At 47.9% G+C, this 16,029-nt stretch overlaps 1 protein-coding gene across 2 annotated transcripts in view; it reads left to right on the top strand.

Moving 5' to 3' along the window:
- Nucleotides 1–15,615, top strand: part of TRIR (telomerase RNA component interacting RNase) — a 47,556-nt gene extending 31,941 nt beyond the window's left edge. Inside the window, exons 2-3 of one of the 2 annotated variants that reach the window (XM_063931184.1) lie at nucleotides 12,413–12,493; nucleotides 14,067–15,615. In XM_063931184.1, coding sequence (XP_063787254.1) covers nucleotides 12,413–12,493; nucleotides 14,067–14,174 — 189 coding nt within the window. In that variant the 3' untranslated portion in view covers nucleotides 14,175–15,615. The remainder of the gene's footprint in view (nucleotides 1–12,412; nucleotides 12,494–14,066) is intronic. The other variant, XM_063931185.1, reaches the window with a different exon arrangement.
- Nucleotides 15,616–16,029: the final 414 nt, after the last annotated feature.

The following is a 16,029-nucleotide window of genomic DNA, read 5'->3' as shown; positions in this document are numbered from 1 at the left end:
TTTTGTGCCCTGTCTCCTGCGGAGCCGCTATTCCCCATGGTCCTTTCAGGAACCCCAGCATCCACTACGGACTCCGAGAAATAGAATTATCGGTAAGTAAATTCTTATTATTTATATCTTCTATTTGTATTATTGTAAGCTGCATGCATCACTGTGCCGCATAAGTAATAACATGGCATCAGACAGCCAGATCATACAGTAGGCCTTTTCTCTGCGCAAATCTATATTGTATTATCTAGGTATAAACCTGCACTTAACATGAAATCGTAGCTAGTTATTTGGGTATGACTAGATTTAGTGTAATCATATTGCCCATGTGTAGGATCCCACATTCTCTCAAGGGGTCAAAATCCTGGTGTATGGATTTTTTTTTTTTTTTTGAGTGCCCGATGGAGCAATTCAATTGTTTTTCTGTTTGCTACCTCCCAAGGGGGCAATCAGGAGTGTGTGAAAAGTCCAGCTTTCTGCAGATTTTCCCCGTCCTGTTTGTTCGCGACTAGTGCAAAAAGAATTGTTTTTCCGTTTAGTCATGCCCACCAGCACCACTGAATATTGCACCATCTGTAAGGACTGGCGGGAGTGCAGATGCAAAAACAATTGAATGCCACCACCCTCCTTCACCTTGTGTTCTATGGGGGAAACTGTTGTATTCTTGGATGCCTGAAAGAGCGAATGAATTGCTTTTTCCCTGAATGGGCATGACTGCAGGATTTCTTCTCACAGCCTCATGATTTAGTGAATAGAAATTGGCTAAAAGGCGGCTTTTTGGCAAGCCTCTGAAACAGCAGTTTCAGCGTCCAGTTAATTGGCAGGGGTTTAACTTCTTTACGCATCTTAACCCAGCGCATTTGGGTGCGATCAGTAATGGGCACCCAAAACAGTTGAATGTCTGCCATTACTTACTGGCATGAAAAAAAAAAATTGAATCCCTCCTGTTCCCCCACCAATGTTACTATGGGGTAAATTTGGTGCCCTGCACACAATAGGCTTAGCTCTTTAATGATTTTCTCTGACGTCCTAAGTGGATGCTGGGGACTCCGTCAGGACTATGGGGAATAGCGGCTCCGCAGGAGACAGGGCACAAAAGTAAAAGCTTTAGGATCAGGTGGTGTGCACTGGCTCCTCCCCCTATGACCCTCCTCCAAGCCTCAGTTAGATCTTTGTGCCCGGCCGAGAAGGGTGCAATCTAGGTGGCTCTCCTAAAGAGCTGCTTAGAGTAAAAGTTTTGTTAGGTTTTTTATTTTCAGTGAGTCCTGCTGGCAACAGGCTCACTGCATCGAGGGACTTAGGGGAGAAGGAGTGAACTCACCTGCGTGCAAGATGGATTGGCTTCTTAGGCTACTGGACACTAGCTCCAGAGGGACGATCACAGGTACAGCCTGGATGGGTCACCGGAGCCGCGCCGCCGACCCCCTTGCAGATGCTGAAGAGAGAAGAGGTCCAGAAATCGGCGGCTGAAGACTTCCCAGTCTTCTTAAGGTAGCGCACAGCACTGCAGCTGTGCGCCATTGCTCTCAGCACACTTCACACCAACGGTCACTGAGGGTGCAGGGCGCTTGGGGGGGCGCCCTGGGCAGCAATGAAAGTACCTATTCTGGCTAAAAATACATCACATATAGCCCCTGGGGCTATATGGATGTATTTAACCCCTGCCAGGTTGTCAGAAAAACGGGAGAAGAAGCCCGCCGAAAAGGGGGCGGGGCCTATTCTCCTCAGCACACCGCGCCATTTTCCCTCACAGAACTGCTGGTGGGAAGGCTCCCAGGCTCTCCCCTGCACTGCACTACAGAAACAGGGTTAAAACAGAGAGGGGGGGCATTTTTGTGGCGATATTATTACATATTAAGATGCTATAAGGGAAAACACTTTTCTCTAACGTCCTAAGTGGATGCTGGGGACTCCGTCAGGACAATGGGGTTTAGCGGCTCCGCAGGAGACAGGGCACAATAATAAAAGCTTTAGGATCAGGTGGTGTGCACTGGCTCCTCCCCCTATGACCCTCCTCCAAGCCTCAGTTAGATCTTTGTGCCCGGCCGAGAAGGGTGCAATCTAGGTGGCTCTCCTGAGCTGCTTAGAAGAAAAGTTTAAGTTAGGTTTTTTATTTTCAGTGAGTCCTGCTGGCAACAGGCTCACTGCTACGAGGGACTTAGGGGAGAGAAGTAAACTCACCTGCGTGCAGGATGGATTTGCTTCTTAGGCTACTGGACACCATTAGCTCCAGAGGGAGTCGGAACACAGGTCTCACCCTGGGGTTCGTCCCGGAGCCGTGCCGCCGACCCCCCTTGCAGATGCCGAAGTTGAAGAGGTCCAGAAACAGGCGGCAGAAGACTTTCAGTCTTCATAAGGTAGCGCACAGCACTGCAGCTGTGCGCCATTGTTGTCAGCACACTTCATACCAGCGGTCACTGAGGGTGCAGGGCGCTGGGGGGGGCGCCCTGGGCAGCAATGTATTATACCTTTTTTATGGCTAAAATACATCACATATAGCCCTTGAGGCTATATGGATGTATTTAACCCCTGCCAGATCTCACAAACTCCGGGAGAAGAGCCCGCCGTTTTAGGGGGCGGGGCCTATTCTCCTCAGCACACGGCGCCATTTTTCTGCTCAGCTCTGCTGTGAGGAAGGCTCCCAGGCTCTCCCCTGCACTGCACTACAGAAACAGGGTTAAAACAGAGAGGGGGGGCACTTATTTGGCGATATGATTACATATGTGAAAATGCTATAAGGGAAAACACTTGTATAAGGGGTTGTCCCTGTATAATTATAGCGTTTTTGGTGTGTGCTGGCAAACTCTCCCTCTGTCTCCCCAAAGGGCTAGTGGGGTCCTGTCCTCTATCAGAGCATTACCTGTGTGTGTGCTGTGTGTCGGTACGTGTGTGTCGACATGTAGGAGGACGATGTTGGTGAGGAGGCGGAGCAAATTGCCTGTATTGGTGATGTCACTCTCTAGGGAGTCGACACCGGAATGGATGGCTTATTTAGGAATTACGTGATAATGTCAACACGATGCAAGGTCGGTTGACGACATGAGACGGCCGGCAAACAAATTAGTACCTGTCCAGGCGTCTCAGACACCGTCAGGGGCTTGTAAAAACGCCCATTTACCTCAGTTGGTCGACACAGACACGGACACTGACTTCAGTGTCGACGGTGAAGAAACAAACGTATTTTCCTTTAGGGCCACACGTTACATGTTAAGGGCAATGAAGGAGGTGTTACATATTTCTGATACTACAAGTACCACAAATAAGGGTATTATGTAGGGTGGGAATAATCTACTTGTAGTTTTTCCTGAATCAGATAAATTAAAGTGTGTGATGATACGTGGGTTTCCTCCGATAGAAAATTATTGGAGGTATACCTTTTCCCGCCAGAAGTGAGGGCGAGTTGGGAAACGCACCTTAGGGTGGATAAGGCGCTCACACGCTTATAAAAACAAGTGGCGTTACCGTCTCCAGATACGGCCGCCCTCAAAGAGCCAGCTGATAGGAAGCTGAAAAATATCCTAAAAAGTATATACACACATACTGGTGTTATACTACGACCAGCAATCGCCTCAGCCTGGATGTGCAGCGCTGGGGGGGCTTGGTCGGATTTCCTGACTGAAAATATTGATACCCTTGACAGGAACAATATTTTATTAACTATAGAGCATTTTAAGGATGCATTTCTATATATGCGAGATGCGCAGAGGGATATTTGCATTCTGGCATCAAGAGTAGATGTGATGTCCATATCTGCCAGACGATGTTTATAGACACGACAGTGGTCAGGTGATGCAGATTCCAGACGGCACATGGAAGTATTGCCGTATAAAGGGGCGGTCCATCGGACCTGGTGGCCATGGCAACAGCTGGAAAATCCACTTTTGTTACCCCAAGTCACATCTCAGCAGAAAAGGACACAGTCTTTTCAGTCTCAGTCCTTTCGTACCCATAAAGGCAGGAGGGCAAAAGGCCAGTCATATCTGCCCAGGGTTAGAGGAAAGGGAAGAAGACTGCAGCAGGCAGCCCATTCCCAGGAACAGAAGTCCTCCACAGCTTCTGCCAAGTCCGCAGCATGACGCTGGGGCCATACAAGCGGACTCAGGTGCGGTGGGGGGTCATCTCAAGAGTTTCAGCACGCAGTGGGCTCACTCGCAAGTGGACTCCTGGATCCTACACGTAGTATCCCAGGTGTACATTGGAAATTCGAGACGTCTTCCCCTCACAAGTTCCTGAAGTCTGCTTTACCAACGTCTCCCTCCGACAGGGAGGCAGTATTGGAAAAAAATTCACAGGCTGTATTCCCAGCAGGTGATAATCAAAGTACCCCTCCTACAACAAGGGAAGGGGTATTATTCCACACTATATTGTGGTACTGAAGCCAAACGGCTCGGTGAGATCTAAAAGATTTGAACAATTACATACAAGGGTTCAAATCAAGATGGAGTCACTCAGAGCAGTGATAGCGAACCAGGACGATATTGTGTCACTGGATATCAGGGACGCTTACCTACATGTCCAAATTTTGCCCTTCTCACCAAGGGTATCTCGGGTTCGTGGTACAGAACTGTCACTATCAGTTCAGACGCTGCCGTTTGGGTTGTCCACGGCACCCCGGGTCTTTACCATGGTAATGGCCGAAATGATGATTCTTCCTAAAAGAAATATGGACGCTTTCCTGATAAGGGCAAGGTCCAGAAAACAGTTGGCGGTCGGAGTAGCACTATCTCAAGTAGTTCTACGACAGCACGAGTGGATTCTAAATATTCCAAAATCGCAGCTTTTTCCGACGACACGTCAAATGTTCCTAGGAATGATTCTGGACACAGTCCAGAAAAGGATGTTTTCTCCCGGAGAAGAAGACCAGGGAGTTATCTGAGCTAGTCAGGAACCTCCTAAAACCAGGAAAAGTATCAGTGCATCATTGCACAAGGGTCCTGTGAAAAATGGTGGTTTCTTACAAAGCGATCCCATTCGGTAGATTTCACGCAAGAACCTTTCAGTGGAATCTGCTGGGAAAATGGTCCGGATCGCATCTTCAGATGCATCAGCGGATAACCCTGTCTCCAAGGACAAGGGTGTTTTCTTCTGCGGTGGCTGCAGAGTGCTCATCTATGAAAGGGCCGCAGATTCGACATTCAGGACTGGGTCCTGGTGACCACGGATGCCAGCCTGAGTGGCTGGGGAGCAGTCACACAAGGAAAAAATTTCCAGGGAGTGTGATCAAGTCTGGAGACTTCTCTCCACATAAATATACTGGAGCTAAGGGCAATTTACAAGGCTCTAAGCTTAGCAAGACCTCTGCTTCAAGGTCAGCCGGTATTGATCCAGTGGGACAACATCACGGCAGTCGCCCACGTAAACAGACAGGGCGGCACATGAAGCAGGAGGGAAATGGCAGAAACTGCAAGGATTCTTCGCTGGGCGAAAAATCATGTGATAACACTCTCAGCAGTGTTAATTCCGGGAGTGGAAAACTGGGAAGCAAACTTCCTCAGCAGGCATAACCTCCACCCGGGAGAGTGGGGACTTCAGCGGGAAGTCTTCCACATGATTGTAAACCGTTGGGAAAAACCAAAGGTGGACATGATGGCGTCCCGCCTGAACAAAAAACTAGACAAATATTGCGCCAGGTCAAGGGACCCTCAGGCAATAGCGGTGGAGGCTCTGGTAACACTGTGGGTGTACCAGTCAGGGTATGTTATCCCTCCTATGCATCTCATACCAAAAGTATTGAGAATCATAAGAAGGAGATGAGTAAGAACGATACTCGTGGTTCCGGATGGGTCAAGAAGGACTTGGTACCCGGAACTTCAAGAGATGCTCACGGAAGAACCGTGGCCTCTACCTTTAAGAAAGGACCTGCTCCAGCAGGGGCCTTGTCTGTTCCAAGACTTACCGCGGCTGCGTTTGACGGCATGGCAGTTGAACGCCGGATCCTGAAAGGGCATTCCAGATGAAGTCATCCCTACCCTGGTCGAAGCCAGGAAGGATGTAACCGCAAAACATTTTCACCGCATTTGGCGAAAATATGTTGCGTGGTGTGAGGCCAAGAAGGTCCCTACAGAGGAATTCCAACTGGGTCGTTTCCTACATTTCCTGAAAACAGGACTGTCTATAGGCCTAAAATTAGGGTCCATTAAGGTTCAAATTTCGACCCTGTCAAATTTCTACCAGAAAGAACTGGCTTCAGTGCCTGAAGTTCAGACGTTTGTAAAAGGGGTACTGCATATACAGCCTCCTTTTGTGCCCCCAGTGGCACCTTGGGATCTCAATGTTGTTTTGAGTTTCCTAAAGTCACATTGGTTTGATCCACTCACCACTGTGGAATTAAAATATTTCACATGGAAGGTGAAGATTCTATTAGCCCTTGCTTCAGCCAGGCGTGTGTCAGAATGGGCGGCTTTATCATATAAAAGCCCTTAATTTTTCATTCTGACAGGGCAGAATTGAGGACTCGTCCTCAATTTCTCCTTAAGGTGTTTTCTGTTTTTCACATGAACCAACCTATTGTGGTACCTGCGGCTACTAGGGACTTGGAGGACTCCAAGTTGCTTGACGTTGTCAGGGCCCTGAAAATATGTTTCCAGGACGACTGGAGTCAGAAAATCTGACTCGCTGTTTAGCCTGTATGCACCCAACAAGATGGGTGTTCCTGCTTCTAAGCAGACGATTGCTCGCTGGATTTGTAGTACAATTCAGCTTGCACATTCTGTGGCAGGCTTGCCACAGCCAAAATCAGTAAAAGCCCATTCCACAAGGAAGTGGGCTCATCTTGGGCGGCTGCCCGAGGGGTCTCGGCTTTACAACTTTGCCGAGCTGCTACTTGGTCAGGGGCACACCCTGACTGAGGAGGACCTGGAGTTCTCTCATTCGGTGCTGCAGAGTCATCCGCACTCTCCCGCCCGTTTGGGAGCTTTTGGTATAATCCCCATGGTCCTGACGGAGTCCCCAGCATCCACTTAGGACGTTAGAGAAAATAAGAATTTACTTACCGATAATTCTATTTCTCGTAGTCCGTAGTGGATGCTGGGCGCCCATCCCAAGTGCGGATTGTCTGCAATACTTATACATAGTTATTGTTACAAAAATCGGGTTATTCTTGTTGTGAGCCATCTTTTCAGAGGCTCCTTCGTGGTTATCATACTGTTAACTGGGTTCAGATCACAGGTTGTACGGTGTGATTGGTGTGGCTGGTATGAGTCTTACCCGGGATTCAATATCCTTCCTTATTATGCACGCTCGTCCGGGCACAGTATCCTAACTGAGGCTTGGAGGAGGGTCATAGGGGGAGGAGCCAGTGCACACCACCTGATCCTAAAGCTTTTATTATTGTGCCCTGTCTCCTGCGGAGCCGCTAAACCCCATGGTCCTGACGGAGTCCCCAGCATCCACTACGGACTACGAGAAATAGAATTATCGGTAAGTAAATTCTTATTATATAAGGTTGTCCCTGTAAAATGATAGCGTTTTGGTGTGTGCTGGCAAACTCTCCCTCTGTCTCCCCAAAGGGCTAGTGGGGTCCTGTCCTCTATCAGAGCATTCCCTGTGTGTGTGCGCTGTGTCGGTACGTGTGTCGACATGTATGAGGACGATGTTGGTGAGGAGACGGAGCAAATTGCCTGTAATGGTGATGTCACTCTCTAGGGAGTCGACACCGGAATGGATGGCTTATTTAGGGAATTACGTGATAATGTCAACAAGCTGCAAGGTCGGTTGACGACATGAGACGGCCGGCAAACCAATTAGTACCTGTCCAGGCGTCTCAAACACCGTCAGGGGCTTTAAAACGCCCATTACCTCAGTCGGTCGACACAGACACGGACACTGACTCCAGTGTCGACGGTGAAGAAACAAACGTATTTTCCATTAGGGCCACACGTTGCATGTTAAGGGCAATGAAGGAGGTGTTACATATTTCTGATACTACAAGTACCACAAAAAAGGGTATTATGTGGGGTGGGTGTGAAAAAACTGCCTGTAGTTTTTCCTGAATCAGATAAATTAATTGAAGTGTGTGATGATGCGTCGGTTTCCCCCGATAGAAAATTAAAGGCGCTCACACGCTTATCAAAACAAGTGGCGTTACCGTCTCCAGATACGGCCGCCCTCAAGGAGCCAGCTAATAGGAGGCTGGAAAATATCCTAAAAAGTATATACACACATACTGGTGTTATACTGCGACCAGCGATCGCCTCAGCCTGGATGTGCAGCGCTGGGGTGGCTTGGTAGGATTCCCTGACTGAAAATATTGATACCCTTGACAGGGACAGTATTTTATGGACTATAGAGCATTTCTATATATACGAGATGCACAGAGGGATATTTGCACTCTGGCATCATGAGTAAGTGCGATGTCCATGTCTGCCAGAAGATGTTTATGGACACGACAGTGGTCAGGTGATGCAGATTCCAAACGGCACATGGAAGTATTGCCGTATAAAGGGGAGGAGTTATTGGGGTCGGTCCATCGGACCTGGTGGCCACGGCAACAGCTGGAAAATCCACCTTTTTACCCCAAGTCACATCTCAGCAGAAAAAGACACCGTCTTTCAGCCTCAGTCCTTTCGTCCCCATAAGGGCAAGCGGGCAAAAGGCCAGTCATATCTGCCCAGGGGTAGAGGAACGGAAGAAGACTGCAGCAGGCAGCCCCTTCCCAGGAACAGAAGCCCTCCACCGCTTCTGCCAAGTCCTCAGCATGACGCTGGGGCCGTACAAGCGGACTCAGGTGCGGTGGGGGGGGGTCGTCTCAAGAGTTTCAGCGCGCAGTGGGCTCACTCGCAAGTGGACCCCTGGATCCTACAAGTAGAATCCCAGGGGTACAGATTGGAAATTCGAGACGTCTCCCCCTCGCAGGTTCCTGAAATCTGCTTTACCAACGTCTCCCTCCGACAGGGAGGCATTATTGGAAACAATTCACAAGCTGTATTCCCAGCAGGTGATAATCAAAGTACCCCTCCTACAACAAGGAAAAGGGTATTATTCCACACTATTTGTGGTACTGAAGCCAGACGGCTCGGTGAGATCTATTCTAAATCTGAAATCTTTGAACACTTACATACAAAGGTTCAAATCAAGATGGAGTCACTCAGAGCAGTGATAGCGAACCAGGAAGAAGGGGACTATATGGTGTCCCTGGACATCAAGGATGCTTACCTCCATGTCCCAAATTGCCCTTCTCACCAAGGGTACCTCAGGTTCGTGGTACAGAACTGTCACTATCCGTTTCAGACGCTGCCGTTTGGATTGTCCACGGCACCCCGGGTCTTTACCAAGGTAATGGCCGAAATGATGATTCTTCTTCAAAGAAAAGGCGTCTTAATTATCCCTTACTTGGACGATCTCCTGATAAGGGCAAGGTCCAGAGAACAGTTGGAGGTCGGAGTAGCACTATCTCAAGTAGTTCTACGACAGCACGGGTGGATTCTAAATATTCCAAAATCGCAGCTGATTCCGACGACACGTCTGCTGTTACTAGGGATGATTCTGGACACAGTCCAGAAAAAGGTGTTTCTCCCGGAGGAGAAAGCCTGGGAGTTATCCGAGCTAGTTAGGAACCTCCTAGAACCAGGCCAAGTGTCAGTGCATCAATGCACAAGAGTCCTGGGAAAAATGGTGGCTTCTTACGAAGCGATTCCATTCGGCAGATTTCACGCAAGAATTTTTCTGTGGGATCTGCTGGACGAATGGTCCGGATCGCATCTTCAGATGCATCAGCGGATAATCCTGTCTCCAAGGACAAGGGTGTCTCTTCTGTGGTGGCTGCAGAGTGCTCATCTACTAGAGGGCAGCAGATTCGGCATTCAGGACTGGGTCCTGGTGACCACGGATGCCAGCCTGAGAGGCTGGGGAGCAGTCACACAGGGAAGAAATTTCCAAGGAGTGTGGTCAAGTCTGGAGACTTCTCTCCACATAAATATACTGGAGCTAAGGGCAATTTACAATGCTCTGAGCCTAGGAAGACCTCTGCTTCAAAGTCAACCGGTGCTGATCCAGTCGGACAACATCACGGCAGTCGCCCACGTAAACAGACAGGGCGGCACAAGAAGCAGGAGGGCAATGGCAGCAAGGATTCTTCGCTGGGCGAAAAATCATGTGATAACACTGTTAGCGGTGTTCATTCCGGGAGTGGACAACTGGGAAGCAGACTTCCTCAGCAGGCACGACCTCCACCCGGGAGAGTGGAGACTTCATCTGGAAGTCTTCCACATGATTGTGAACCGTTGGGAAAGACCAAAGGTGGACATGATGGCGTCCCGTCTGAACAGAAAACTGGACAGGTATTGCGCCAGGTCAAGAGACCCTCAGGCAATAGTTGGGACGCTCTGGTAACACCGTGGGTGTACCAGTCGGTGTATGTGTTCCCTCCTCTGCCTCTCATACCCAAGGTACTGAGAATTATAAGAAGGAGAGGAGTAAGAACTATACTCGTGGCTCCGGATTGGCCAAGAAGGACTTGGTACCCGGAACTTCAAGAGATACTAAGAAGGGACTTGCTTCAGCAAGGATCATGTCTGTTCCAAGACTTACCGCGGCTGCGTTTGACGGCATGGCGGTTGAACGCCGGATCCTAAGGGAAAAAGGCATTCCGGAAGAGGTCATCCCTACCCTGGTCAGAGCCAGGAAGGAGGTGACCACACAACATTATCACCGCATTTGGCGAAAATATGTTGCATGGTGTGAGGCCAGGAAGGCCCCCACGGAGGAATTTCAACTCGGTCGATTCCTACATTTCCTGCAAACAGGAGTGTCTATGTGCCTCAAATTGGGGTCCATTAAGGTTCAAATTTCGGCCCTGTCGAATTTCTTCCAGAAAGAATTGGCTTCAGTTCCTGAAGTCCAGAAGTTTGTCAAGGGAATACTGCATATACAACCCCCTTTTGTGCCTCCAGTGGCACTGTGGGATCTCAACGTAGTTCTGGGATTCCTCAAATCACATTGGTTTAAACCGCTCAAATCTGTGGATTTGAAATATCTCACATGGAAAGTGACCATGCTGTTGGCCCTGGCCTCGGCCAGGCGAGTGTCAGAATTGGCGGCTTTGTCTCACAAAAGCCCATATCTGATTGTCCATTCGGACAGGGCAGAGCTGCGGACTCGTCCCCAGTTTCTCCCTAAGGTGGTGTCAGTGTTTCACCTGAACCAGCTTATTGTGGTACCTGCGGATACTAGGGACTTGGAGGACTCCAAGTTGCTAGATGTTGTCATGGCCCTGAAAATATAGGTTTCCAGGACGGCTGGAGTCAGGAAAACTGACTTGCTGTTATCCTGTATGCACCCAACAAACTGGGTGCTCTTGCTTCTAAGCAGACGATTGCTAGTTGGATGTGTAGTACAATTCAGCTTGCACATTCTGTGGCAGGCCTGCCACAGCCAAAATATGTAAATGCCCATTCCACAAGGAAGGTGGGCTCATCTTGGGCGGCTGCCCGAGGGGTCTCGGCTTTACAACTTTGCCGAGCTGCTACTTGGTCAGGGGCACACCCTGGCTGAGGAGGACCTGGAGTTCTCTCACTCGGTGCTGCAGAGTCATCCGCACTCTCCCGCCCGTTTGGGAGCTTTGGTATAATCCCCATGGTCCTGACGGAGTCCCCAGCATCCACTTAGGACGTCAGAGAAAATAAGAATTTACTTACCGATAATTCTATTTCTCGTAGTCCGTAGTGGATGCTGGGCGCCCATCCCAAGTGCGGATTGTCTGCAATACTTGTACATAGTTATTGTTACAAAAATCGGGTTATTATTGTTGTGAGCCATCTTTTCAGAGGCTCCGCTGTTATCATGCTGTTAACTGGGTTCAGATCACAGGTTGTACAGTGTGATTGGTGTGGCTGGTATGAGTCTTACCCGGGATTCAAAATCCTTCCTTATTGTGTACGCTCGTCCGGCACAGTATCCTAACTGAGGCTTGGAGGAGGGTCATAGGGGGAGGAGCCAGTGCACACCACCTGATCCTAAAGCTTTTACTTTTGTGCCCTGTCTCCTGCGGAGCCGCTATTCCCCATGGTCCTGACGGAGTCCCCAGCATCCACAACGGACTACGAGAAATAGAATTATCGGTAAGTAAATTCTTATTTTTTAGTTATTTTTTTTTTTATGGACTAACTTTATTTTTATGAACCATTTCTTTTAACTTGTTGTAGATGTGAGAATCTGTGTATTTGCATGCCCCAGCCACCCCCTGTATTTATTTTTCTTAATTGACTCAGCGAGCCCCATCTCATATCCTTCTGACCCCTGGGTGGCATCTGGGGGCGGGAGGGGGGGGAATATACAGTAGATTTGTCTGGTTTCTGTTGCACTGCAGGTGGGGAGTGTATGTGCCTGTCTAACCCAGGCCTCCCTTATATTCTGTCATATAGAGGGACACAGAGAGGCTGCAAGGGCTCGTATAACGGTTGCAGTCTTCTGTCCCTTCCACCCCCAGGTGGGCAAGCGTAGAGGAGGGGCAAAGCTGGCCCTGAAGACCGGCATAGTAGCCAAGAAGCCAAAGTCGGAAGATGATGAGGTGAGAAATGACTGTTCTGTGTGTGGTGGTGGAACCCTTCTACTGTTTGCTTCAGTCTGTGTTCCTGCTGTTCACATCTGTATAACTATTGCCATTACTCCCAACAGGTGCATGTTGCTCTATTTCAGAGCATAAAGCTTTATTGTACAATGTCAGTAGGATGTGCTGTGGGTGGGAGAGAATTGTTCTTATAGGGAATATGGTAATTAGTCTGTCACACGGGTAGCTCTGTGTCTGTGTTGGGCCCAAGGCGATGTTTGGGATGATACCTGTAATCGGCACCACCTGGAATTGATGCATAATGCTATAGCCTGATTCCAGTGAGTGTTGTTGTATTCATACTGTCTGATCCAGGGTGGTGGTATTACAGCTTCTGAGCCCAACCATAGAGCACATGATTCTGTGTGTTATAAGTGCACTATAACCAAATATACAGTATGGGGTATATTCAATTAGTCTGATCCATTCCGACATGTATTTGTCGGAATGGATCCCACAACCCCTATTCAAATCTCATCTTAATTCGACTTTTTCAAGTCGAATTGAGATGAGGGACGCAGAGGAGGAGAGGGGGGGGGGGGGAGCCGTGGGGGACAGCCGCCGGCAGCCAGAGGAGATCAGCGCTACAGATGGATGTCACACCGCTGCCCGACCTCTCGGCAGTGTCCACCCGGCTCCAGCAAGCTTCTCCCCCCCCTTCTCCCTGCAGCTCACATCCTCTGGGTCCGCATCTTTTGATTATCGGACTGAGATGGGCGAAAAGTCACGTGGATCGACAGCTATTCCGCCGATCCACATGCTTTTCGACAACTCTAATTCATCGACTTGTTGAAAAATGTAGGGATATTGAATAGGTCGAATCAGGATTCGACCTTAAAAAGTCGAAAACTGCCGTCTTTTTGACAGACGGCAGTTTTCGACTTCAATTGAATATACCCCTATATCGGCAAAGCATTTACACTTGTATGTCCTATGACTGTCTGTAGTGGCACGTTCCTGAATGGTGGTCATTAAACTCTCTGCGCCTCTACATACAGCCAGATGCCTCTAATACGTGCCACAACACCTCTGCCATATGGACCATAACATGAATTACCTGTAACTGTAATATTGGTGTTTCTAGAGCAGTGATGGGGAACCTTTGGCACTCCAGCTATTGTTGAACTACACATCCCAGCATGCCCTGCTACAGTTTCAGCATGGCCAAATAGCAAAACTGTAGCAGGGCAGCTGGGAGGTGTAGTTCTACAACAGCTGGAGTACCAAGGATACCCTATGACATGTGTGGACAGATGTCGCATCGTTGGCTTCTTATCGCCATGTAAAGATAAAGCAGCGCAGTATCTGTGCTATATGCGGAAGGCACACGTGCAGTTACCAACCCCCTCCCCTAACGCTTTGTATCACAGCATGGCCTATCCCCTTTACTAGATGTGCTCCCCAGTATAAATGAGCCCCATGCAGGGAGGAGCGCCGATTATTTTTCATGCTGTTGGAAGCGCAGCACTGTGTGATCTGTTGGGGGGTGTTTCAGCTACATATGGTAACTCCCTGTTTTCTGTCCTTCTCCCAGGTCCTGTTGCGCAAAGGAGGGGCGTGGGCACAATACATGGCTGAAGTGAAGAAATACAAAGCGCACCAATGCAGCGATGACGACAAAACCCGACCGCTAGTGAAATAACGCCAAGGATCAGACTTGTGTTGCACAGTGCTTTGGGGATAGCTTGGGCTTCCCAAACAAGAGTATTTTCTTGCCCCACCTACCCTTCTGTTGCAGGCTCCTCTTGCTGCCCCCCCACACCCCCTTACTTCACTGTGGATTATACATTGCTAAACCCTTACTGAACTCCTTATGCTTTATGAGGGAAAGAAGAGACTTTCTGATTGGGTCCTGTAACGCAGTGCTGGCGCATGGGGAGACCTCCGGCCACAACCCGTCTGCTGCCGTGGCATAGAAGAATATAGATAATGTCTTTTTAATTTTCTTTTTTCTTTTTATTTTCTTATATTTGTATTTTATTTTATTTTTCCTGCGTGGGGCATGAATTATTTTACAATTAAGTTTTGTAAGAATGCTTGTTTCGAATATCCGTGTAGAATATTGTCCTCTAAACTAAACATACCTTTACCCCTAAATATATTCCTATCCTAATGATGAAGTATTGGAGTTGTGCTAAAAGAAAGAAAAAATTATATCTGATCTTTATGGGTTTTTTTTTAATTTATGGTTGAAAACCATCTTTTTCCATGTTCTGAAGGCCGAGAGACGGGCTGGCTGCCTAAATACGTATAGATAGTGTAGGGAGTGTATATATATTTTATTTTTATTCCATTTTTTTTTTTTTTTTTCAAAAAAACCCCGTATTGAAGTGTACAAGGATAGGCTTCTAGAATAGAACCTGTGTATTGAACACGGCAGTCTAGTCATAGTGTTAGACTTGGATAATGCATTAATAACCATCCTTCGTTCGGTCTGAGTTTTGTGACTATATAGTTAGGAGAGGGGACCTTTTGTAGCAGTTGTCTGTGACAGACAATGTGACTTGGCTTATTAATGTAACTTTCTTGGTTTAAAATCGCAGCAGAGTCACTAACCAAGTATAAACGTCATAAGAAGTCAGTAATTACCAGGCAGGAGTCGTAGTAATGCATAGTCTCTCTTACAGTAGACTGTATAGAACTGGATACGGTTCCAGAATATGGGGGCAGATGTATTAAGCACTGAGAAGTGATAAGTTGAAGGTGATAATGCACCAGCCATTCGGCTCCTAACTCATTTTTAAAACCTGTAATGATTGGCTGGTGTGGTATCACCTTCCTCTTACCACTTCAAGTTTTAATACATCTGCCCCATGGGGCCCTGTGTGGGTTTTTTTTTTTTCCCTTTCTTTCTGATTCTTGTAAGGGATGTGTTTAGTCCTGTCATCAAGAAGGTGTATATTGACAAAGTTCTTGCCACTTTACATTACCAGGTTGAGGTAAATGTCACTCACTTGCTACCAGGTTTAACGCCCCCATGGATTGCTTTACTATTACGCTGCATGTACTGATGTGTCATTAGTCGGGGTGTATGGATGCCCTCTTTCCTTTTTAGAGTCCGAATAAAGCGATCTGTTACATTATTGGAGTAAATACAAGGGTGTTTTGGTGAATATGATGTCACTTCCTTTACCTATCTACTGATGTGGAAGGGGGTGTAATACAGGAATCCCCTACTTTGTTATATCCCTCTGTTACCAGGAAGAGTCACTTGCGGCTATATAGTGCTGGGGGAGTGCAGGACAGGTAGTACGGCTGTTCCTATTTGATGCAGTCTGAAGGTGATTCTGTTCAATATGGGTAATAAAATAAGGTTTGATAAAACTTAACACAAATACCAACAAATGATATCATAGTAATGAAATATAAAGTTGTGTTAATGTGTACAGTGGTCCTTTCTTACCGTCTCTAACATCACACTCTAATTACAGTTCCCTAATTTCTCTAACGTCCTAGTGGATGCTGGGGACTCTGAAAGGACCATGGGGAATAGTGGC

Source organism: Pseudophryne corroboree, chromosome 6, assembly GCF_028390025.1.
Source record: "Pseudophryne corroboree isolate aPseCor3 chromosome 6, aPseCor3.hap2, whole genome shotgun sequence".
Taxonomy (NCBI): Eukaryota; Metazoa; Chordata; class Amphibia; order Anura; family Myobatrachidae; genus Pseudophryne; species Pseudophryne corroboree.
Note: the sequence above shows the minus strand (reverse complement) of the source record. Positions and strands in the feature narration are given on the sequence as shown.